Source organism: Ailuropoda melanoleuca, chromosome 16, assembly GCF_002007445.2.
Source record: "Ailuropoda melanoleuca isolate Jingjing chromosome 16, ASM200744v2, whole genome shotgun sequence".
Classification (NCBI taxonomy): Eukaryota; Metazoa; Chordata; class Mammalia; order Carnivora; family Ursidae; genus Ailuropoda; species Ailuropoda melanoleuca.
Genome location: NC_048233.1, coordinates 14,918,130 through 14,944,785, shown reverse-complemented (window position 1 = coordinate 14,944,785; position 26,656 = coordinate 14,918,130). Strand labels below are relative to the sequence as shown.

Here is a 26,656-nt window from a genome sequence, read left to right as displayed (position 1 = left end):
AATTAATGAACCAATATAGATATATTACTATTAGCACAAATCCATACTTTATTTAGATTTTCTTAGTTTTACTTAGAATCCAGTCTCATTCAGAAGACTTTGATATGTACATTTATCATATTGCCATGGGCTCCTCTTGGCGGTGTCAGTTTCTCGGACTTGCCTTATTTTTATGATCTTAACGGTTTTGAGGAGTACTGGTCAGGTATTTTGTAAAATCTCCCTCAATTGGAACTGGCCTGACATTTCCCTCATGATTGAACTGGGGTTACGGGTTTCTGGGGAGGAAGACCACAGAGGTAAAGTGCCATTCTCACCACATCATATCAAGCGTACCTACCACCGTGACCCACCACTGTTGACGTTGACCGTAAGCACTTGGGAGGCAGTGTTTGCCAGGTTTCTCTATTGCCAAGTCACTCTCTTCTCCCTATTTTCCATACTGTATCCCCGGAAAGAAGCCCTTATGTGTATCCCACACATAAGGAATGAGGAATTATAATTTACCACCTTTGGAGGGAAAACTACATAAATTATGTGGACTTTTTTGCATGGGAGATTTGTCTCCTCTCATTTACTTATTTACAATCATTTATATCAGTACAGATTCAAAGATACTTATTTTATACTTGGGTTTATAATCCAATATTACTTTATTTCATTGCTCAAATGGTTCTACCTTTGGCCACTGGGGGCTCCTTCAGTTCCTTCCTATATTCCTTCTATACACCTCCATCGTGTAGAATTTTGTTTTTTAAAGCATTTCCTTTGGTATTCCCAAATGCTCCAGGCTCACCTTTTACATTTTCTGCCCCAGTCCTAGAATATGTCATTTCTCCAGAGAGCGCTAGTTCCTTTTATTAGAGAATGGTATTGGAACCCAAAATCTTGGTTCTTGGTGTACTCATTGCTACTGCAGGGTCTTGTTTCTAGCTCTCTCCACTGCCTAGCAAGGAAATCTATGTGTGTATACTAACCCATTTATATACACACATCTCTTAATAATTCCATATTAAACTATCTACATCTATACTATTTGCTTCAGTTTTGGCAATTATGAATAAAGTTGCTACAAACATTTATATGCAGGATTTTGTGTGGACATACATTTTCAAATCAGTTGGGCACATACTGAGAGGGGCAAATGCTAGATTATATGGTAAGACCATATTTTGCTTTGAAAGAAACTGCCAAATTATCTTCCAAAGTAGCTGTATCATTTTGCATTCCCAACAGCAGTGAATGATTGACTTCCTGATGCTCCATATCCTTACTAGCAATTGGTGTTATTATCAGTTTTTGGATTTTATCCAATCTAACAGGTGTACATATAGATTACGTACATATTTTTATTAGATTATATCCAAGTAATAAATTTATGGATTGCTATTATAAATGATAAGGTTTTTTTAAACTTCAAATTCCAATTGTTCACACTGCTGGTAAAAAGCAAAGCAACGGGCTTTTTATATTAACCTTGTATCATGCAACCTTGATAAACTCACTCAGTAGTTTTCAAGAGTTTGTGGGCCTGGGGGGGATTTTCTCCAGATATGTGTTCTGTGAACAAAGACAGTTTTATATCATTCTTCGTGTATTAATTTCTTGGGGTGGTTGTAACAAATTATAACAAACTTTGTATCTTAAAGCAACAGAAATTTATTTTCTCACAGTTCTGTAGGGCAGAAGTCCAAAATCGAGTTGTCAGCAGGGCTGCACATCTTGTGGAGGCTCTTGGGAAAAATCTGTTCCCTCACTTTCCCAGCCTCTTCGAGCTGCCAGCATTCCTGGGCTGTGTCATTCAGACCCCTGCCTTCATCTTCACATCACCTTCTCTTCTGGGTTGAGACTGCATCTTCCTCTGCCTCTCTCTGATAATACATTTGTGATGGCATTCAGGTCCCACTTGGATAATCCAGAATAATCACTTCATCTCAAGATCCTTAATTAATCATATCTGCAAAGATCCTTTTTCCCAAATGAGGTAATAGTCACGGGTTCAGTGGGGTTAGGATGTGGACATATCCCTGGGAGCCACTACTGGCCTACCCCACTTCCCAATTCGTACTTATCTAATTTCCTTCCGTCTTCTTGCACTAGCTAGGACTTTCCAGTACAGTGCTGAATAGGAACATTCTTGGTGTATTCTCAGGGGGACTTTAGGGGAATAGAGTCCAATTTCTCATAAGTATGTTAGTTAGCTAAAGTATGGTTTGCAGATGTTCTTTATCAAGCTAAGGGCGTTCCCTAGTATTCCTAGTTTGCTGGGAGTTTTTATTATAAATATATGTTAAAATCTGTCAGATGCCTCATTTGTGTCATTTGATATGACCATATGATTTTTCCCCTGTAGTTTATTGATATGGTGGATTACATTACACTGAACCAGCCTTGCATACCTGGAGTAAATCCCCCTTGGTCGTGGCATATAATTTCTTATACATTGTTGATGTATCATTTTGTTAATATGTTGTCGAGGATTTTTTTTCGTCTATGTTCATGAATGATACTATCTATAGTTTTCCTTTCTTGCAATGTCTTTATGTGGCTTTGGTATTGGGGTAATGATGGTTTCACAGAGTGAGTACTCTCTCTTCTTCAATTTTCTGAAAGAGATAGAGAATTGGTAATATTTCTTCCTTAAATGTTTAGTAGAATTCATCAGTGAAACCATCTTTAGCTAGTGCTTTCCTTTTCGGAAGGTTTTAATTTTTCAATAATTTATTAATTATTAAATAAATAATAAAATTATTTTATAATATTATAGAATTAAAATATAGTTTTGTAACAGGTTACAACATAGTTTATGTAAATAAATGTGTGCTTATATATTTATTATTATATATAATATTTATAAACTAAATTAAATTAAAATAATTTCTTTAATAGATATGGGCTTATTGGGACTATTTCTCTTTGCAGATATTAATCCAATTTGAAAATCAATAATCACTTTAAATGTTAGTGGTCTAAATGCACTAGTTAAAATCAGAGATTAACAAAAACCAAGACCCTTCTATACGTTGTTTATGAGAAATCCACTTTAAAAATAAAGCTTTAGAAAGTTAAAAATAAAGGGATGGAAAAAGATACATTAATCGAAGTAAAGCAGAGTACCCATATTAATTTCAGACAAAGCAGACTTCAGAAAAAGGAATATTATCAGGGATTAAAAAGGGTATTACAGTATGATAAAGGGGTCATTTCTCCCTGGAGACATTAACAATCCTAAACATGTATGCATCTAATAATAGAGCATCAAAATATGTGAGGCAACATCTGATAGAACTGAAAAAAGAAACAGACAAATCTACTACTATAGCTGGAGACTTCTAAACCCCTCTCTCAGTAATTGATAAACAGGTAGAATGTGAGCGAAGATATATTTGACTTAAATAGCATTATCAAGATCAAACTGATATTTATAGAAAGTTTTAAAAACAAAAAACAACAGCAGACTACATATTCTCAAGTTCACATAGGACACTCACCAAGATAGGGCTTTTTGTCTTATTTTTCCTTTATTAATTTTTCCACCTCTTTTTCTACCTTCTCTGGCTTTAACTGAACATTTTATATGGTTTCATTTTATCTCCTCTCAGCATATCAATTATACTTTCTTCTGTACATTTTTTACTAGTTGCCCTAGAGTTTTCAATACACTATTTTTAGCAAATTTAAGCCTACCTTCAAATAATACTCTACCACGACACAGGTAATGGAGGTACCTTTAACAAAGTATCCCTAATTCCTCCGTCCTATCCCATCCACGTGGTATTAATTATCCAGTACATTACTGCTATCATTTTAAAGTTATCTTTTAGATCAATTGAGAAAGAAAAGTAATTTATTTTTATTCTTCATGTATTCCTTCTCTGCTATTCTTCCTTTTTTAATATAGATCAGAGTTTCTGACATATATCATTTTCCTTCTCCTTAACTGCTTTTAACATTTCTTACAGGGCAGGTCTGCTGGCAATGTATTCCTTCAGTTACGTATGTTTGGGCTCTTTCACTTTTGAAGGATAATTTCACCGGATATAGATTTTTTGCTTGGGTTTTTTTTTCTTTGAACATTTAAGTACTTCAGTCTACTCACTTCTTGCTGACATGGTTTCCAGTGAGAAGTTTATAATTATATCCTTTTTCTTCTATAGGTAAGGTGTTTTCTTTCTCTGGCTTTTTTCAAGATTTTCTATTTGTCTTTGGTTTCCTTCAGGTTGATTTTGATATATTTAGGTATAGTTTTTTTGCTTGGTTTGGTTTTTTACATATTTATCCTGTGGTTTTCTCTGGGCTTCCTGGATCCGTGGTTTGGTTTTCTGTTATTAATTTTGGAAAATCTCAGCCATTAATTCAAACATGTTGTCTGCTCCATTTTCTCTTTCTTCTTCTGGTATTCCAATTATACATGTGTCACACCTTTTGAAATTGTCCCTCAGTTTTTGTTCTGTTTTTCTTTTTTTTTTTTTTTTTTAAAGATTTTATTTATTTATTCGACAGAGACAGAGACAGCCAGCGAGAGAGGGAACACGAGCAGGGGGAGTGGGAGAGGAAGAAGCAGGCTCATAGCAGAGGAGCCTGATGTGGGGCTCGATCCCAGAACGCCGGGACCACGCCCTGAGCCGAAGGCAGACGCCCAACCGCTGTGCCACCCAGGCGCCCCTGTTCTGTTTTTCTTATCCTTTTATCTCTTTATGTTTTAGTTTCAGAGGTTTCTTTGGATATATCTTCAGGGTCACTGTTTTTACTCAGTCTTCTAATGAGCCCGTCAAGGCATTCTTCATTTCTGTTCTAGTGTTTTTGATTTCTAGCTTTTCCTTTTGAGTATTTCTTAGAGTTTCTATCTCTCTGCTTATATGACCTATCATTCTTTCATGTTGTCTATTTTTTCCATTAGAATTATTAACATATTAGTCACAATTATTTTAAATTTCTCCTCCTGATAATTCCAACATCTATGTCATGTCTGAATCTGGTTCTTTTACTTGTTTTGTCTCTACAGACTGTGTTTTTTCTTGCCTTTTAGCATCTCTTGTAACTTCTTGTTGGAAGCCAGACATGACGTATTAGGAACGGAGATAAACGGGCCTTTCGTGTGAGATTTTATGCTAATCTGGCCAGGAGCTAGGCTGTGTTTTACATCTGCCGTAGTCATCAGTGCCAAAGTCTTCAGTGCCATAGTATCCTTGTTTTTGTTGGCCCTGTTTACTCTGGACTTTCTAAGTCTTCCTCCTCAGAGAGAGTCTCTGTCTTTAAACTCTGTTAGCTGTAATCCATTAGATTATAGCGGAGTCCTGTTGGTGTGATGCTAATGTACAGGGGAGAACAAGTATTTCATAATCCTATGATTAAACTTCAGTCTTTTAGTGGACCCATGTCTCTAGGTTGAAACCTTCACAAATGTGTCTTAGCTTTTCTCTACCACTTTGATGAGGCAGAAGAGTGAAAGGGAAATGCTCTCCCAGGTGGGATAAGATTCTAACAAATTCTTTTGCCCTGGAGAGCAGCCCTTTGTTAAGGAGAATGCTTTGTACATATTTTGCAAAGAATATCTTACCCTCCCCCTGGCACAGCCAAAAGAAGATCTTTCTTGGCTCTTCACAAAAGTGCTGGTGCCATACTCAGCCTCCAACAAGTTGTTAAAATTATCATTTAAGTGTTCTTACCAGCTCTAGCAAATCCTGGTTGACTCTCAGGAGTCACTATCTCTCCAGACTTCGAAGTGGTAGCTTGCCCTGAGACCTAAGTTCTTGAGGAAGCATAAGGTCTGACCACTTGATATTAGTGTTTAAAGACAGTAAATCTGGTGTGTGTTGGATCGGCGGAGGATAACTGAGAGCCAGAGACCACACAAGAGATTAAAACAGCAGTTCGGACATATAGCTATTTCCTTATGTTCAGGAACAAAGACTTAGCTTTAATGACAAAAAATAGTTCAGAAAGTACATTAGTATTTTTTACTACTGTCAAAAGAACAATGGATTTTCCAGTGGGACTAAGTGGACACATGCTTTTGTTTTACTTCTTATTTTAATATTGCTTCCCTTGTCCCTCTGCTAAAACAAAATTACCTTAGAGAAATAAATGCTAGATTTCAAATTACCAACATCACAGAGCATCATAAACTCTCTTCAGGGCTCGTGTAAATCCAACATTAACCAAGCTCACCTCTGCTCAGCTTTCGGAAAAAACCTTCTGAGAAAATATCTCACAATTAAAATAACTATCCATGTAAATGTTCCTCCATCAGTGCCCACAATTCCAAGGAAATGACTAAATGAGGAGATAAAAGGCCTGAAAAGTCCAAAGTAACACATTAAATGGCCCAGAATTCAACTGTGACTAGTTGAAATTAACATTAATAATAAATTTATAGTATTATATTCAATTGCATTTTTTAATTTTCTTAATCTGAAATCTCCAGCACAATACTTTTTTTGTGGTCTAAAGCAACTCAAAGCTTTTCTAAGGCCTATAATTACAAGTCTCCATGGTACAGTTTCATTAAAAACTTTCATTAAACAACAGCTGCCCTTGTATATGGTCTTCTAATCAATTTGGTCAAACAGAATGACTTCTAATCAGCTGTTGATAAAAATAGAAGATGAAATTTTAATTCTAATAGATTAACCACAAACTCAAGACAGTCTTCAAAATCCATCTAGCTCTATTCTCCAGTGGATTTAATGACTATTCAGCAACTCATTACTAAATAGAACAAGATGAACATTTTCCAGTTCATTAAAGAAATGTACTATGTATTTTTGCATTGTCCTCATGATTCGTTACAGGGAGTCTTAATTACAAGATAATGGATAATGGTTATTAAATGCAGACTGCAGTAATGAAGCTCTATTCATTTGCGAACCTCAGAGACTGCAAAGAGAGGAAAATAAAATTACTAGCTTCAAAAGATTAACGGATCAAATTATTATTCAATTTTGAAAATCTCATTCAGACTTCACAGAAACAAGAAGAGATTAAAAACTAGTATTAAGACCACAGTAGTACATTAAAAAAAATAATATCTTAAGGCTATTACTGCATAATAAGCTTCAGATGTGATTATTAGAAAAACATATAGCTAACAATGGGAAAACATACATTTTTATTTCCCGAACAAATCTTATTTATGAGATCGGAAGTTACTAGCAGGATCTTAAAGATAGTCGTGGTGAACATGGAAGATCCATGCGCCTGTGCTACAAAAGAACAGCACAATGGAAGGTATTATTAACATTTTATATTTTGCTAATGAAAAATAGGATTTAAAATCAACTGCTGCTTGAGAGAAAGCTTGTCATTAGGCGGAATTCATGCCAACCCTATAATAAGAGCTTCTGGGCACATTATTCATTAGCACCATGTTTTCTATCGCTAAGAAATTACCGATTAAAGTTAGCAAGAGAGTTTTGTATGGTAATTCTGACACTAATTTATACTTGCAATCTGCAACGGGACACTTTTTTTAAAAACAAATGTAATGCACAAATATACAAAGCCCCAAACTAAAAGATTTTCTTTGATACTATGTTCTTTCACTCAACACAGGCTTGACAATAATTTGGGATGAGATATAAAGATCCAGCGTATGGCTGAAGAACTGGCCAGAGTAAAGACGGAAGCAGAAGGCCCCAGGGGAGGTATCGGTAAGGTGCTAATACTCAATCTGGAGACAATTAAACCACAAAGACATCCTTACACGATCCAGGGATAACAACTAACCTTGTGAAGGGGGAAGTTTTCTACAAGAGAAAGGAAAAGCTTAAGGAAAGAAAAAAAAATAATAAAAGCACCTGCTTTCTCAGTTCTTTGCTTCAATCTAAAGAGTGAGCTCTGAAAATACTCCTCAGTTGGTCTAGTCTGTCACGTGAGAAAGGCAACAGAGCATCATAATTAAGCAGCAAGGCATGTTCAAGCAGAATGGCAATCAGAAAGCAATCACAATCTGGGAGTTAGAAAATACCTCAAATACCCCAAGGGTAAGATTAGTTCATGATAACCACATTCCTTGCAGTTGCCTTCCCCACAATAAAAATAAAAATGTGGCCATTTAAAATAATGCAGAGCAGTATGATTCAAATGGAATACAAGGTGGGGACTCTGACTACATAATCCTTGGTAATTGACAGTAATGTCCCTGCGAGAATATTCTAAACCATTATGCTAACCATACAAAGATATGTGTTAGAACTGCTTGACACAAATAAGAGTCCCTGAGTTATGTCTAATGTGAAAAAAGTTTCCTTTCACTTCTAAAACTTAGGTGATTCAAAATGAGTTTCAGAACTGTAATAATGCTAGAGATGAGTTTCCAGTCAATGTAAACAACATCCCCTTTTAGAGTGGATTTAAATTGTTTAATCTTTCAAACAACTCTAAATGTTTTGTTTGTTTTGGTTTTGGTTTTCATTTTGGGGTTTTTTTTTGTTGTTGTTTCATGTCTTTTTACAAATTTGGAAAAAGAAAAGGATTATTTAAATCGACTGTTTACAAGGCCATATTGTCAGCAAACTGAGAAACAACAGAATGTTTCCTAAACCTAGGTCTATGCTTCCTCTAATTTTTCTTTCAAGATTTCTTTCTTTTAGAGAGTGAGAGCACGTGTGCGAGCAGGAGGAGGGGCAGAGGGCGAGGGAGAGGGACAAGTAGACTCTGTGCTGAGCGCCGAGTTCCATGGAGTCCCAGGAGGGGCTCCATCCCACAACCTTGGGATAATGACCTGAGACAAAACCAAGAGTCGGAAGCCCAACCACCCGGGCGCCCTTGATGTTTCATATTGTATTAGTGCTCCTGAGGGTGACTGAATATCTACATGGAGTTTACAGTTCAGAAATGAGCTCCCAATATCATGCTACACTTCTGAGTTCTTACCTCTCCTCTTCCCACTCCCTTTTTTGAGCAAAGATATCAGGGAAGGAAAGTTGAGGTAAGTGAGCCCTAGGAGATTTACAATTAAAACAAAGGTTCTGGAATTAAGATAGTGGGCATGCAAAACTTTGTGAATATACTAAAGCCCCCTGAACCGCACACTTTCAAGGTGAATTTTATCTTGTGAGAATTATATCTCAACTTAAAATAAAAAAGCAAAAGAGAATGTATTCATGAGAAAGGGGGAGGAAAAAAACTACCTAATAAAACTAACTCTAAGTAAAATTATCACTAAGTTGACAAATCAAGTATATATAATCAACTGTAGCCTCACCCCTTTCTTGAACTCATGTTTAAGGCAACTTCTTTTCTATTTTTTTTTTTAATTTTATTTTATTATATTGTGTTAATCACCATACAGTACATCCCCAGATTCCGATGTAAAGTTTGATGCTTCATTAGTTGCGTATAACACCCAGTGCACCATGCAATACGTGCCCTCCTTACTACCCATCACCAGTCTATCCCATTCCCCCACCCCCTCCCCTCTGAAGTCTTCAGTTTGTTTCTCATAGTCCATAGTCTCTCATGTTTCATTCCCCCTTCTGATTACCCCCCTTTTCTTTATCCCTTTCTTCCCCTACCGATCCTCCTAGTTCTTATGTTCCATAGATGAGAGAAATCATATGATAATTGTCTTTCTCTGCTTGACTTATTTCACTTAGCATTATCTCCTCCAGTGCCGTCCATGTTGCAGCAAATGTTGAGAATTCGTTCTTTCTGATAGCTGAGTAATATTCCATTGTATATATGGACCACAGCTTCTTAATCCAGTCATCTGTTGAAGGAAGGCAACTTCTAGTCCTCTCTGTAAGTGGTGCCCACCAGCTCCCAAGTAGGACACCCACAATCCAGGCGTCCTCTCTAATTGTCATCAACTATTGTAACATAACATTTAGCTGTCGTTGGTTGAAATTCATCTGGACTCCGCTGATAATGCTTCACTCAGTAGATGAAGTTAAACCAAATGAACAGCATTCATATTCAAAGCACCGAACAACCGGAAGCACTACTTTTGAAGAAAAATTAGTTTGACACCTTTATCATTATAGTTCCTCAAAAAGATTTTGGAAGAGTGGCACCAACACTGAGAATTTCACGCTGATCACAGAGAGAATTTTAATGAAAGGACCTTTCAGGACCAGCTCAACGATGCCTGCTGGGGTTCAGAGAGTGCCCTGTGCACAGTCTGGGGCCGCACTGTCCAACGTGGCAGTCACTCACCAATGCAGCTACTGAGTATTGTTAATCCCAACTGGGATGGGCCAGAGGAGTAAAATGCACAAAGGGTTTTGAAGATCTAATGTAAAAAATGGAATGTCAAATATCTCATAAATAAATTTTATACTGATTACACATTGAAATGATATATTGTGGATTCACTGGGTTAAATAAAATACATTATTATAATTACCACCACCTGTTTCTTTTTACTTTACTGATGTAGCTATTACAATTTTTAAAATTATATATCTCTATTAGACAGCACTGGTCTAGAGCTTCAACGAGACACCAAACTCTGTAATCACCTTGCGTAGGCTACAATTTGATGTCCTTTTAAACTATATCCTTTACATGGTGGTTTAAATTTATTTAGGAAAAAAAGGTTTAATTCTGCCTTAGAGGTAGAGCAAGAAGATCCCTGGTGATAGCACTTAACTATTCTCTCTTATCCAAGCAATTTGGCTCTGCCCCCAAATTTGAGTCCTTCACTCAGCCAAACAAAAGCTCTGTAATTAACTAGACCCACCTTTCTTGAAAAGTATAGACTATCCATCTGGAGAACATAAGAGCATGTCCCTGGAATGTCTTGTACCCACTCCCAATCATATACTGTAGAGGAATTCTAGCAACTGCAATTTTCTCTGTCTGGAACATTTTCAGTGGTTTCAACACCTCTTATGGATTAGCACCCCAGGAAACTGGCCAGCTGGCCAGCCCTTAATCCTGTCTAGAATTGGCCTTGCTTTCAGTTTTCAAACACACAGGACTAACTCTAAACCTGCACTTGACTATATATGACTTGTACTCACAGCTCTGTGCTCAACCCTACCAATCTCTTTCTCAACGCTTCCATATCCATTCAACTAATATTTACTGACCACCTACTATGTGCCAGCACTGCTATACACATAGAGACACAGCAGCGTGTACAAGCCAAGGCTTTCCTTTACAGAACAACACTGACTTAAGTTATAGAAGTTATATTTGCTTTCTCTCAGTCTGGCTACTTCTATAAAAAAAAAAAAATCTTTATCTGTCTCCATCACATTACCCTCTGTTTTTCAGAGAGCACTGTGGCATCACTGAGAAGGAAAAAAATGAGATTCATGAGATTGGGCTAGCATCCTATGATCAAACAAAAATGCCAGAAATACCCACAGGCGTTGTTATTGTATAGGTATAATGGTTTGGATAAAGTAGTAAAGTGTTTTAGACTCAATATAAAGTGAAAACATCAATCTGTAAATCAAGTTACTGATGCCAAATGCCTCAAAATCAAAATGCTTTCCTTTTTAGCCAGCCCCTGCAGCCGAACTTACTGATGTAGGGATTTACTATGTTAAGCAAATGTCCTCTATTGATATGGTAGTTTTAAAGTCATCTTATCTTAAAATGACACAAGCATATCTAACATATTCTTTTTTCCTCCGCATTTGCTGGGAAGGAAGAGGGAGAGGGAACCTCAATACAAGGTAAAATGTGATTTGGTATCACTATACTTTGGCAAAGAAGAGTAAAATGAAGAAGCATTTTAACAAAATAACAAGCTAGATATGCTTCAAACAACTGAATTTCATTTTGATTGTGCTTTCTATTGTCACTAGCAAGTTTGGAATATATAGTATACATTAACACTAAAAGTCAGGTATGCTTGTGTGGAATCTATTAACTTGAGAGAAAATTACTCAAATTGAAGAAATAGCTGCTTAAAATGGATTTAGAAATACATTTTACTGAACAAAGCAAGCTAGAAAATTAGGCTACTTTATCAGGATTAGAAAGTGCTATGAATTTTAAACACAAAGCTTTTAAAAACAATGCAGAGCATATTTGAGATTATCATACCTCAATGTCATCATAAATCTTTTTTTTTTTTCCAACAATGGATGATAAGTATGGAGAGTTATTTTCCACAGTGACCTGTCTTTCATAAAAGAAGTTGTGTTAATTTTTCTGTGGGGAGTTTTATCTCTAGGCGATTGTTTCACTGTACCTGGAGACTCCTATCATATGCTTCCCATTAGCGGATCTACAGATGGGTACACCTTGAAAGGGCTCTGAACAGAAAGTATTTGCCATGTGGAACTTTGGAGTTGGCCACTGGGGTTACTGCAGTTAGCGCTCACCCGGCACTTCCAAAGACAGCGCTGCCTCTCTCCTACTGCTCACAGTTTTCCCGTTAGAATCCTGTCTCTGTTTTTCAACTAGGCATGCCTTCATTTTTAGCTTTCTTCCTCCTTTTCATTCCACCACCACCAGAGGCCTTGATCCCTCTGCAAAAGAGGGATGTGCTGCCAAAGGAGAAAGTGACAGAGTCCCACAAAGGCTCCTCAATGGGTGAGCGTCTATCATCAGAAAGAGTCACTGCACACTTTTGCCAAGTCATGGGCATCACTGGGATAGTAGAATCCCTCACAAATTCCTGCAAACATATGAGGCAAGGAGAAAGGAGGGCAAAGGAAGTTTGCGACCTAGGCAGGAGCAACAGGCCTGACCTAGACTCTGCAAAAGTCATGGACTAATACAACACGCGTGCAGGCTGGATCCATTTTGCATATTCACTCGAACTCATCTAGGATCTCCCTGGATGTCACACATTTTTTTTTCCTTTAAAGCACTGCCTTGCCAATGAATATATATGCCTGAATTTCCCTCATAGCAGAAAGGCTCTGGGTTCCTTTTCCGAAACTAAATGGAAATAGAAATAACATATAACCATACGGTAATGATGTATATTTCAGACAAATGGCTTACACTACACACAATATGGAGGTTTTATCTGTCTCTCACAGAACTTCCTATTACAAAACTAATAGGTTTGATTAAAAGGCTATTCATTTTTAGGAGATTCCCCCCACCAGAAAACAGAATATAAATAGTTTCTTTACATGTATAAGTTAGGTCTTTACCTACCTTCCTTTTAAACCTACATTTAAAATTCTTGATACATATTTAATGTTTTTAATATTACCTATATAATTGCTTTGAGTGTGGCATTTATTTCCTCCCTCTAAAGTACATGTTATATCATAGATATAATTTCTCCCAGGTATTTCGGGGAGCTATTAAATGTCAAAATCCAAAGTGAACACATAGGTAACTCAAAAATGGAAAACCTCAGTGAAGAAAAAATTTCAGCTGTTAAGTTTATTACTAAAAATAGCAAATGGGATTCACCATGATAACCTATAAGGTAAAATGGCATTTAAAAAACTGGGTTAGAGACAGTTCAAGTGTCAGCTTATGTTGGAGATCCATTTACTTGTGTTTCTGTCGGAAATAGCATAAATTTAGTCTTGAGAAAGAAGATTTTCTGAGTTGACCCGGCCCACTTTTTTTTTTTTTTTTATGTCTTACACATGGAAACTGAAGAGCACAACATTTTTAAGTATGAGGAGCTAAAAAGTGTTGTAATATGGAATGGACAGATAAGACAGGTTTGATCATGGCATTTTTCATCGCAAACGGTCAACTCCTTAAAGGCTAGAACTTTAGGATTTCCACTTGCTAGCATCTGAATCGAATCTAGTATTCCATTGTTCTCTCCTGCTACTCACTGGAAAGTATCTGGACTCCAGCTAACGCTGATGCTGATGATGACACAGCTGTAACAGCGGCAGTAAGTGACAGAATAGGTCCCCCTTTCTGAGAACTCACCGGGTGCTCGGCTCCAGCTAAACACTTTACACATCTACTCACACTTACTCTTTAGGATAACTTCAAAGACGGGTGCTCTTAGGATTTCCATTTACAAATGAAAAAACTGGGGTCAGAGATATTTGAGGAATTCATCTAAGACCACAGTTTTTAAATGTCATGAATGGAATTTAACACAGCTTTTTCTAAGTCCAGGCTCTTAACCACTGCACACCCCTGCCTCCTAGCCCAGACTAGTTACTGTTGGGCAAAAACACCCTCTACCTTATCAATTTTGTACTCTCTATTCTTTCACTCCCTGTCAAAATCCTGTCTGGCCGAGTTCAACTGTTCCCTTCAATAGGAAGCGGCACCATCGTTGCTTTCTTCCTGTTCTGAATGTAACATGATGACTGGAGCTTGGCAGCCGTTTTTCAACCATGAGGGAAATGCCAAGAGAAAAACAGGCATCAATCCTGGTACTGATGATGAGCCAAGAGCAGGAACTGGTTACACCTCCAGACTTCTTGTTATGTAAGAAAAATTATTTATTTATTTAAGTCACTGTTGTCAAGTTCTGGGCTACTTGCAGCCATATGCAAACCTAACTGATTATTCACTTTGGATTATTCACTTTCGCTCTGCTGATCTAGAAATCCAATGGTACACTACATCTGCTAATTTCCCAGGGCATCCCTCTCTGCAACCATGACACAAAGTATCATCCCCTCCCCCCCACACACATATGCTCTGCTCTGTCCAGCTGAGACCCCTATGATATCACAGCTATGCTTATCCAGGCCTCTAATTCTCCACTCCGTCCACTTTGGTTAATCACACAGGAATCAGAGTCCAACTGAATAAAATGTGGAAGGAAAAGTAGCAAGTGAAAGGAGATTTAAGAAAGCTGTTAGGAATTATTAGGAAAAGCTAAAAGTGAAAAGCCACTAACAGCGGAGATTTCTGCTAGAGAAGCAACCATCTGAGAGATTAGTCAATGAAGCATCTATACACCAATTGTGTGAACAAGTTACGGAAGAAACCGAGAGAAAGTAACTGTCTTATCAATGCACAGAGTAGCATAAAGAGCTCTAGTAACAGTAGAAAACGGAGGAAGAAACTAAAGTACAAGTCTTAAAAAAAAAAAAAAAAAAGCGAACTGGAGAACATACGGGGCCTGCAGAAGTTGAGAAATTTCTATGTATGCCTGTCCCTCACTCCTCAGCCCAGCAAAGACACTCTCTTTGAGGGCCGTGACTACCTCATTCGTCATCATGGTATTAGCCATGTGCAGCTAGCACAGTGGTCATAGTATAAACTTAATAATGACACAATCCACATGAATTCCGTAACAGTCAAGCTTTAGTAAAAAATAATGACCGCACTGAACACAAATTAACTTCAATGATTCCACAGCTGCCTTCTTGTATACACAAATGGTTTTTATTTAATTAATTTTCTTTAATCAACACTTAACACAGCACTTACCATGTGCTAGGCACTGCCCTCAGAGCTTTAAAAATAACCTGACAAATTATTACAAATAAAGCAGTTATCTGATGCTTCAGGCTCCAAATGAAGCCATCCTGCTGAGAAAGTCTGGGAGTAACAGAGGGGGAAGACTTATTTTTCAGGCTAACATGCTCAAACAGAAATCCTGAGAAATCCTTGATGGCAACACAGGATTATGCTTCCTGGCTCTGGGGATCTTTCCTCGACCTATTCTGTCCCAAGTATTTGTGGATGACTGCTGTGTGCTCAGCAATGACTAAGAAGCTTCCCTGACAGGAAGTGGCTCCATTTTGAGAGTTAAGTGGCCTGTACAGAGTGCTAGAGTGGGGAGGGACAGTTGGAAAGTACAACTGGGGTGCAACGACAGATTGGAATCTACAAGATATGATGTGAGGAAGTGAGCGGCTGAGGTTTCTCCTTAGCCAGTGGAACCGGAGGACCAGTGGTTGGAGAAAGAGCAATTTAGTTCCAGGGCATTCTAAATTAGGGTTCCTCACTAACTGGTATAGTTTCGGTCCTCGTTTCCTTCAGTTTAACAGAGCAAATTTATATTAAATTTCTTCTGCTCTCCTTTTCTAAGTGATTTAGTCATAACATGAACATAAAATATCTTGACTGGCAAGGCTGCTTTCAGCCTAAAGAGAAAATTTTCTCTTTTCTTGGAAGAGTTTCTGATTTGGGTTGGACAAATGTCTTGACTTCACTGGTGGGGAGGGAGGACAAGGTGAGGAAGGTTTTGTAACCTATGCTTTCAGCTCAATGGATTTTCTTTAATCAAATGTTTTCGAGAAGTCCACACCTAGTTCTCTTCAGCTATCAACTAGTTTTGCACGAGTAATGTCACATAGTTACTGAATGTACTGCTTCTTTCTCATAGATTAAATTTTAAAAGGCTTAAACTAAAGAATGAGGATCTAATAGTGGAATTTCAGACACGAGCCACAGGAAGGGGAAGGGGGTGATGTAACCAGAGATTGAAAGGGAGGTTTTCTACAGCTGGCCCCTTACAACGAAAGGCATGCTAATATTTCTACAGCTGTGTGTTAACTGTAATCTTGTCTGCTAAAAAAGTTACATTTCCACAGACCGCAATCCTCTATGTCTACAGAACCTGACAGAACCTAATGAGTATTCTTTTACTCTATTCTTTGGTTCAATATTAATAACGGTACATGAGAAAAACTTTGCCATACTTTGAAATGTTTGATATGATAGGCTTAAACAAAAATACACAGCTTTCCTTTTTGGAAGGCTTCGGGGTCTTTTCTAAATACCTGTGCACTAGGAGTGTCTTACTGGATTATATATTACACAGTATCCCCAAAGTTGTATGACCATGAGACACTTTTGTCAGAGAAGTTTTCACTGAAATACTGTTTCACAGAACACAATTTAGAAATCATTGTTTTAGCTGAAAAACTGTCCCCCAATACACGACCTTTCTTTACTCATTTGGTGGGAGGCAAGCTGGTCTTCAGAATAACCTTTCAGTTCTGACTCTACTTTTCCAGGATTCCAAATCATCCAAGGCCATGTGTCGTCAAGTTCATTATATTGCCTAGCCAAGGAAAATGTGGTTTTTGTTTGTTTTTAAAGATTTTACTCATTTATTTGTCAGAGAGAGAGAGAGAAAGACCACAAGAAGGGGGAGCGGCAGGCAGAGGAAGAAGCAGGCTCCCTGCAGAGCAAGGAATTTGATGTGAGACTCGATCCCAGGACCCTGGGATCATGACCTGAGCGGAAGGCAGGCACTTAACCAACTGAGCCACCCCAGGTGTCCCTGAAAATGTGTTTTGAAGCAGACTGTGTGAAAAGATAGAAAACAATCTTTCAAACTTCTTAAAACTCTTTTGTTAGCAAAATTTTATTTGAGCTCTATAGGACATGAAACCAAATCATCGTTGCTGTTTCTTCTTTATCTAGTCAGTCACAGACTAATTCTTAAAATAGGTTCATAAATCCCCTTAAATTATCAAAAGGTTTCTAACCCCTTGCGCTAAGACACATACATACACAGATGATCTTTATAAATCAGTGGTTCCTAATCTTTATTTTGAAAATTCCCAAGGTATCTCGATCTTAATTTATAGTAGGATTTTCTTTAATTCTTAAACATTTTTCATAAACTTAACCCATGTTAATTTTTGAAAAAAAAAAAAAAAAGAATGCAACAAAGAGCCAAAGTCCCACTAAGTCTTTGGTTGCCATTATACAAAGAACACATTTGTAAACGCCCAGTTGTTTTTAAGAAGACAGCATACAATTTCATAAGTTACAGTGATTACTAATAAAAATTTAGGAAGATGTCCAGTTCTCTTCTTATGTCAGAAAATAACACCCCCCCTTCGCCTCATTAGCTTCATTTTTTTCAATTCATTAACAAAAATTGAGAATTGTTACATTTAAAAGTTATCTTTTATTAAAGATCGGGAGGCATGAGACTTCTGGATTCATGTATTAAAGAAAAGAAACAAGGTTTGGTGGGGGAACAGGGTTGTCAGGGAGCCGTTAAAGCTTTTTTAGTTTAGTTTTGCCTCATGTAAGGTCTCTGGAGGAATTATGTGTGTTTTTAATTTTTTTCTCTGTATTTGTATTTTGAATAGTTGGTTTTAGATTCAGCTTTAAATGATCTGCATATATTAAACTGTTAGTTGAAAACCCTGATAAACCAGTTATATTTTTCTACCTTTAATTAGTAAATCGAAAGGTTTAATACATAATTCTCCAATTTAGGAATGGATTACATTCCAGTAGTTTGCAAATTCATGGCTGCCTGGAAATCAAACTGTACTTCTCCATATAAATAATATTTCCCCTGATAGTAAGTTCCAGGTCAGGCCCCAAAAGCATGTTTTACCTTTACTGAACCTGAGTTCTATTACCCCTCCTAAGAATTCTGCATAGCAATTCCCCTAGGATACCTCTGTATAAGCCAACTCTATAAGCCAACACCTCTATCATCTGCCAGGCTGAGAACGAGTCACTCTGAGCTTTAAATTACCAACAGGGCTTGCATTTGGACCAGGACTCTCAAGATGACAAGGCAGAGAAGGGCTAGGCATCCAGGTCTGTGGGGGCGTGGGTGGTGAGGGCAGCTCTGAGGAGCAGGGCCGTTCCCAAGTTCTCTGCCAATGTTCTTACTAGTCCCTGGCCACAAAGAAGAGCCACATTTAAGTCAAGGTTATTAACACTGGGGCCTACATGGTATTTCTCTCTACATCTGTAATTTCTCTAGCAAATAGTTCACAGAGTTTATAATCTTGCCATTGAAAGTGCCTGGTAACCATCCTAACTTTATTTAATTGGACCTATTTGGGGCACTAAGGAAAGGGATGTTTGGTCTGAAAAGCCCACACTGAGATCTCCTTTCTAAGCTCCTAAAACATCTACACTCTCAACAACTTTGCAGCCAAATGTCTCCCCCTCCAATGTCCCAGCCATGACCATCTCTCAGGACTAGCAGGCAGGGTGGTCAGTCTTACGTTCGCTCACTACCTTGCCTTCTTAGGAAATTCTTCCTCTAATACCACTGCATTCCTAGTTGCAGTCCTAGTCCCCTTTTTGACTACCATCCAAAAGACAAACTCAGGCCGAGCTGCAGTGATCGCATCCATGTCTAGATTACTTAAACACCGCACACCTTAAGAGCAGTGAATACAACTTCGCACAAGACCAAGACTGTAAGACTATGGCTTCACAAGCACCTGTCGTCCTCTCTGTTTCTGAGCATGAATCTCATTCCTGTCTCTATAGGAGTCACTCTTTTCTCTGAGCCAATTGTCTTGAATTAAAACCCTGAACTTTTCCAGTCTAGGCCTGAAGGAACAACCAAAAGAAAACAGTTAGTGGAAAGGGACAGGTTTAACTGAAAATTATACTCAGTTGTAAGGAGTACCTAATCACTGCATGGGAGTCTGGTTAAAAAGCCAGGCAGGAAGAAATCCAGTATCAGCCATGCCTGGGGGTGTGTTTCCGGACAGGAGATGAAAATGAGAAATGTACTTCAAAAATAATTTCAGGGGCGCCTGGGTGGCACAGCGGTTAAGCATCTGCCTTCGGCTCAGGGCGTGATCCCGACGTTATGGGATCGAGCCCCACATCAGGCTCTTCTGCTATGAGCCTGCTTCTTCCTCTCCCACTCCCCCTGCTTGTGTTCGAACCCTCTCTCGCTCGCTGTCTCTCTCTCTGTCGAATAAATAAATAAAATCTTAAAAAAAAAAAATTTCAGTAGAAGAATATACTTAACAACCACTCAATTTAGAGAATACCATCTATAATGAAAATGTCTCAGCTGTTTTAAGGATTTTTTTGTTTTATATTTTTGAAAAGCCTTAAAATAATGAATACTCTAAAATGAGAACACCAAGAAAAGGCAGAGGAAAATCTGCTTTTTAATTGCCTAAATTATCTAATCTACAATCCTAGGCAGAAACCTCAACATCTGTGAATGTAACTATAGGTAACACTATAAACTCCGAGGTAATTCATATGCTTTTGCTTTTTATTAAAAAATAAACAGGACTATTTTAATTATTCACTAGAATGTTAATATCAAACCAGTGTGATAGCAGCTAACATTCTACAAACAGCCTTTTGCAGGCTTTGTGTGACATAGATGATCTAAATTCTTTCCAATTTCATTGACTATTCAGTGCTTCTTCTGTTGTCCCTGCCCAATTTAGCAGCTTTGTAGCACAGGAAACTTCCTTTCGATGCCCCAGTTGATGATAAATTTTTTACAAAAGGCATACTAGAACACTCATTCTTGGGCCACCAGCAAAGCAAAGTATCACCCCAATAATTCAAGTAAAAGCATGAATTTCATTCTCCTCCTCATTTCGCTTTATATGCCTTGTCTTGTTCATGTGTTCTCAATAGAAAAATAGCCTCTCTCTTTTTCAGTACCACAGCCTTAATCAGATTTCCTTAAAAACACTAAATATTTTTTCCTTGTTACAAGAACAGAAAAGTAGAGGAAAAGGGGTAAGACTCTGGTGCATTCTGCAGTAAGCCAGCAAAGGAATGAACTGGTGGAGGTCTTATAAAGGGCAGCAGGGACTCGGGTTCTGGGGGTTCTGGGCGTGGGAAGAAGCCTCATTTGTCTTGAACTCCCTACCCTGGGGAAATGGCACACCATTAGGAGTGAGTACAGCGAGGGTGTAGACAAATGGCACCAGTATGAGTTGTTTGGTCCCGTCCCTCCCCTGCTCAGCATAGAATCATTCACCAAACACTACTCATGCTGCCCCTGAACGTCTCCCCCAGCTCTCTACTCCTCTTCATCCCCTCTGCACTCTCTTAACCCAGCTCCATGTCCTGATCAACTAGCCTGTAATAACAACTTCCCAACAGGTTCCCTGTTCTCCGGCCTAAACACACTGCCCAAAGGCCATGTTCCTAGAATGAAAATCTGAGCGCACTGCCACAAAGTATCTGGAGTAAGGGTATCTTACTGATCTTTATCCCCGGGGGCAGCAGTGCTAACGCAGAACAGACTTCAATAAACCCTCCTGAACGAAGAGCCGGATGCATGAATTTCTCAGGCGAGAAACTTCCAAGGGTTAAAAACTTCCCCTACCTGCAAACAGGAAACCCAAATTCTTTAGCGGGGCATTAAGCCCCCAGCAACTTAGCAACTTCCGCCTCTCCTGCCATTTCTCCACAGACCCTCCACGCCCACCATACCTTCCTCTACATCTATCTGCAACTAACGACACCTACACAAATGCCACTTGCTTTGCGAACCCTTCTATGCCTCTCCCAGGGGGTAGCCCTGCTCGTGCGGCACTTGGCAGAAGCGTCCCTGTGGCTCCTAACATGTTGCCAGTGAGGCAATCGTAAATCTTACTTTTCACTCCCTCATCGGATGAAGAGATGATGTGTTTTAAAGGGAAGGGGTTCCGTCTAATTTTTCTCTCCCCTTTCTCTCTTCTTATGCCTCTCTCATGTGCTGAATAGCATCTGATAAACATTAGATGCTCACTAAATACTTGCCTACAGGATAAGCCTATTCAAGAGAAAGGAATGGCCCCAGGTATCAAGATGGCAGAACACCTTGGCCCTTCTCTTCTCGACTAGCCTCCTTCCCTCTCCCCTGGTTCCCCAGTCCTCACTGCAGCCTCACCACCACCCCTCTCAGCCCCTTTTTCCTTCCTGGCATAGCTTGGAACTGGGAGGGTCCCCATTCAAACCCTACACCTAATATGTTCAAGGTGAAAGGAGGAGAAACCAAGATACTTCTATCAAGGAGATGAAAGGATTAAAAATCCTTAAATTCTTAGAGACTTAATTAAAAATACAAATTCACATCCTTCCAAAACCACTGTTTCGTGTGTTGGTGAGGACCTACAGAACTACTGATGTAGGGCTGACCATTTATAATCTTGCTTCTATGGGAGGGCAGGCTTAGAGTTCCAAACCAGCAATCTGGAAAAGAGCCAACCACCAGGACAATCGATTTGTTAACTGTGGGTTGTCTATGCTCATGGATTTTCCCCCCTAGAATTTGAAATTCTCTCTCTAAATAATTTCAGAACTACCAAGGTGAGTGGGAAGAAGTCCTGTCTTAACATCAGGAAACCCAGATTCCAGATAGAGGTTCTTATTCCTGCCTAGAAAGTAGGAACACTCGAGAAAAGTTTTTAAAAGTACCAATTCTCTTGGCTCCATTCAATACCAAAAGTAAAATCAGGATCTCTGGTGGTAGGATCTTTTAAATAGCTTATTTAAAAAGCTCTTCAGGAAATCCTAACATGCAGCCTGGGTTGAGAACCCCCTTCTAGATTGTTTTGACTTCAGAATATTTGTCCCTGGGTAAATTCCTTGTGAATTTGACGTTTCTGGATCTTGGTTTTCTCACCTGTAAAATGAAAGCTTTGAAGTTAATGAGGCTTCTTTATACCTTATAATCTTCCCCAGTTTTCAAAGCATTTGCAACTTTTACAAGTTAACTTTTAAATGTTTAGTTGCTCTGTTTCTCTCGGCTTCTCTGACAATGTACAAATCAAGGAAAAACAGAGATGAATTTGTAAAGACCTTTTCGTGACTTAGACAAAAGGAGTTGCAAGGAAAATTCCAATTTTACAAGTGTGTTTCCCACCTACTTAACTAGTTCCTGGGAGGACAAAAGTTACCTACAGGATCACTGAATTTTATGGATTATTTCGAGCCATTATGTTAAAATTTTTTAAATGGAAAAGAAGAGGAGAAAAGTTCCATACTATAATATTTCACTGCCTCAGATACATAGCTTCATCATTTTAACAATGGCTTTTTTGTACACGCTTCCATTAAAGTCATGACTGCAGAATAAGCTGATGTTTTCAAGAACGCCCCCTCACTCCTTACGTCTTTTTACTGAATAGCTTGCTGAGCAATTTAACACACAGGGTCCCTAATTTCTTTATACTAGTGATGGCAATATAACCTTTGTCTTGCTTCAACCAATTTTTCTCTCAGCTAGCACATCTTCCCAAGTTTAAAAAAAATATATTTTTTTCATTTATTTGGCTTATAAAGTAAACCAAGAAACCGCAAATACTTTTTTAAAAGCAAATAAAGAAATATTCACCCATGCAGAAGAAAACAGAACACAGGAGAATCGCTTGCTCCATTTTATAATATTATGGTACATTGTGTAGTCTTGTGTCAGTATTTATTATCAGTCATTTAGTTTATGATAGAGAATAACTTTTGATTACTGATGCTTGTAGTATTACTCACTCTGTCTTGGACTGTTTGAAGATCTGTATTTTTATTACAAAGTCCAATAAAAATAAAGTGAAAAACCCATAGGTCCCAAAACTGATTCCTGGCTTGTGCTGTATGTCACTCCTTTCCAATCTAAAAAGTATTTCCTTCTACTGTTAGTCTCCGTCTCTTGCTCATAAGCAAATTTATCTCCTAATGCCTCATTCTTTATTTTAGCCATTAATCTCCCATTGAGAACCTTACCAAATGCTTTTCGCAGATAAAAATATTTAATATCTACTAGATTTCCCCTAACCACAAAACCATCCAACATTGCTTAGAGGGAAAAATCAATCTTTTGTACCTGAATTTAAGTTTGCTGGTTTGACTCAAAGTATTTTTTTCTAACTTCTTCAGGTCTTTACAGGAAATAACAGCAGCACAGCACAAGAACCCTATTTTTCTTGTTATGGGCTGAATCTTGCCCCCCAAAAAGGTATGTTGAAATTCTAATCTCCAGTACCCGAGAAAGTGATGTGTTTGAAAACAGGATCATTGCAGACATAATTAGCTGAGTAAAGGCAAGATCTTGCTGAGTAAGGTGAGGCCATTAAGTGACTGGTGTCCTTGCAAAAAAGGAAGAGACACAGACAGAAATACACAGGGCCAAGTGTTGTTGGAGACAGAGAATGGAGTGTTGCATCTACAAGCCAAGGAACACCAAGGATTGCCAGCAAACACCAGAAGCTAGAAAGGCAAGCAAGGATTCTACCCTGCAGATTATAGAAGGAAGATGGCCCTGCAGGCTTGATTTCAGGCTTCTACCTTCCAGAACCATGATAATAAATTTCTGTTGTTTCAAGCCACCCAGTTTGAGGTGGAAACCAAGGAAATCAATGCACTCCTCTTTTCTCCTTATTTCCGTATTTGGGGTCCTGTCTATACTGGATTGTAATGTACACTGGAATGTCTCACACACGTGTAACAGGTGTGTGTGTGTGTGTGTGTGTGTGTGTGATATGTTTTTCTCTTTTGTATAGGATCACACCGAGCTCTGAACAGCAAGCATCTCTAATGGGCACTGAGTATCACATATGTAACAGTCGCTCCAAGGGGCTATGATCTAGCCTGTGCTTTGAACATCTACCTCTTGATGTGGCCCATCCAATTTCTGAAAAATCTGGACCTTCACAAAACTCTGCCTTATACCAGGCCAAAACCCATCTTTCCATAACTTCTAAAAGCTGGGTCCCAGTTCTCCTACCCTGGGATCATAGAGAACAATCATGCTTCTTCACATTTTTTGGATGGGTGTATACAGTATTTGAATACAGTATCACAACCCCAGTGATTGCCATCTTCCCAAATAAGATGCCCACTTTCCTTTCAATTGCTCTTCACAGGAAGTTTTCAATTTCCCTCATCCTATGCTGGGACATTCCCCCACATATGCTCCAATGCCACTACCATGATCCCATACGCTTTTATGACACCCTCTGCTCCTTCATTCTCAGACTGCCCCCATCGGGTGGATAAGAGAAAGGTCCACTTCCCAGATTACTCCCTATCTGTCCTCTCAGCACCCAGGGAGGTGAATCTGAAAATAATCAAGAACTTCAGTGCAGAACTCGAGCAGTGGTCATTAAGTCATGACCGCACTGATGTTCCCAGGGCCTCATTATGGGACCATCAGCAGAGCAGGTAAACACACACAAAAAAACAGTGCAATCTACTGGGTGAGGGTACTTTTGGCACCCTTCCTTTTCATTCCAGCAAGGATTTACTGCATGGGCTCCTGGGCTTGCTTTGATTGTTCTCTTTCATGTTTATTTCACGTCCGCCACCCCCTATAGTTTTTCTCCAAATACTGTGTCTATTGTCCTTACTTCTTTTTTTTTTTTTTTAAAGATTTTATTTATTTATTCGACAGAGATACAGACGGCCAGCGAGAGAGGGAACACAAGCAGGGGGAGTGGGAGAGGAACAAGCAGGCTCATAGCGGAGGAGCCTGATGTGGGGCTCGATCCCATAACGCCAGGATCACGCCCTGAGCCGAAGGCAGACGCCCAACCACTGTGCCACCCAGGCGCCCCCCTTACTTCTTCTATATTGTCCTTATTTTACTTGTCCATAAAAAAGGACAGCTCAACATAGAAATCTCATTCAGGGACTCTACAAATACATTCTGTGCCCCCAGAGATTACACACAGCTTACATATGATATCTTACATACAGAGCAATTACAGGGTGGCGAACAGGATTTGTGCACGGAATCTAGAGTCAAGAGTTTCAGAATTTTGCCACTTTCTCAATGTATGGCCTTGGTCTAGTCACTTAACTTCCAAGCTTCAGCTTTCATCCCTTAAATGATGATAAAGTGCCTCCCCTAGTTCCCTCTTAAGAAGATTACAAAAAGAATCTGTGAACTAGTAACCTCGCATGATTTATTAATCTTTATTCATCTGCTTATTCAACAAAATGCATATCAAGTATCTACCTAGTGCAATATGCTGTGAGACCTACTCAAGGATTCCAATTTCCCATGATTTAAGAGTTTGCTAACAGATCAGTAACTATCCAGCACAGACATTAAAGAATAAATAGTGAATGTGTTAGGAATCAAAGACAAATGAGTAACAGAATCTCAGAAACATCAGCAAATATCGACAGGTCTGGCCTCTATGTCATGTATCAGAATTTCACCAAGACATGAAAAAAATAAGTCCCTTAATGTTTCTTTTAATGCAAAACAGAGATTCATTAAAAAACTGAATTTTATACACATTGGTTACTAATATACCTAATGATGCCCCTGTACCCGACAAGTGAACCCATCAACAAGCACTTCCCAGGCACTTCTATGTGCTTGCCTCTGTGCCCATAAAGTCCTCTGAGCAAGCTAGGTCTGGAGAAAGCCGTTATAAGATTTGAGAATAAGGTGGGTTATATTTTTTAAAATCTCACACAGTAAAATTTTACACACATTAGTATATACCACATACACAACCATGCTTAGAAGCTTTTTCCTTTTTTCCTCTCGAAGCCCAGGCATGAAGATGCAAAGAAAACACTTTATGTTTGAATGTATACCGATTTTCTTTAAAATGATACACATATACCAAAATGGACCATCAGAGGTTCCTGTTCCAGAAAACATGGTAGCTTCTCTCTCCTACTGAGCTCTCTATTTTGAGCTCAGCAAAGGACGGCAAGAGGGTGGATGAGGACTGCAGGTTGGATGGGTCAGTGGGTGGGTGAGCACAAGGGGGTAAATCTTCTGAAATTTTTGCTCCAGGGACGGGGGCGGGGAGGACTAAATTTAAATTTGCTCCCCGAATTAGAAGGCAAGTAAATTAGTTTTTACCCTAGAAGTGGTTTAATTCTCAGGGCTAGTTTAAGGAACTGTAAATGAATTTATGCTTTAAAGCCATTAACTCCTACCCCAATACACATCTATATTCTTATGCTTTCCCCAGTGGTGAACTTTCAACAGTAGCATACCTTTTCATAAATTAAATGTTTTTCCTATGAAAGGCAAGATCTTATTTTTAAAAACCCCCAAAATGAGAAAACCAGGCTGGATCACCACAGGGGTTTAGATGTGCCATCTGGATCAATACTTCTTGAGTATACAAAGATTTGCAGCCCAAGATGAAGGACT

At 38.7% G+C, this 26,656-nt stretch overlaps 1 protein-coding gene across 9 annotated transcripts in view; it reads right to left on the bottom strand.

Annotated features, from left to right (window-relative positions):
- Positions 1–26,656, bottom strand: part of DERA (deoxyribose-phosphate aldolase) — a 120,080-nt gene that overhangs the window by 9,425 nt on the left and 83,999 nt on the right. Inside the window, exon 10 of one of the 9 annotated variants that reach the window (XM_034646640.1) lies at positions 9,625–10,234. The exons of the other annotated variants lie outside the window; for them this stretch is intronic. Coding sequence (XP_034502531.1) covers positions 10,167–10,234 — 68 coding nt within the window. The 3' untranslated portion in view covers positions 9,625–10,166. Of the gene's footprint in view, positions 1–9,624; positions 10,235–26,656 lie in introns of those variants that run through there. 9 annotated transcript variants of the gene reach the window in all.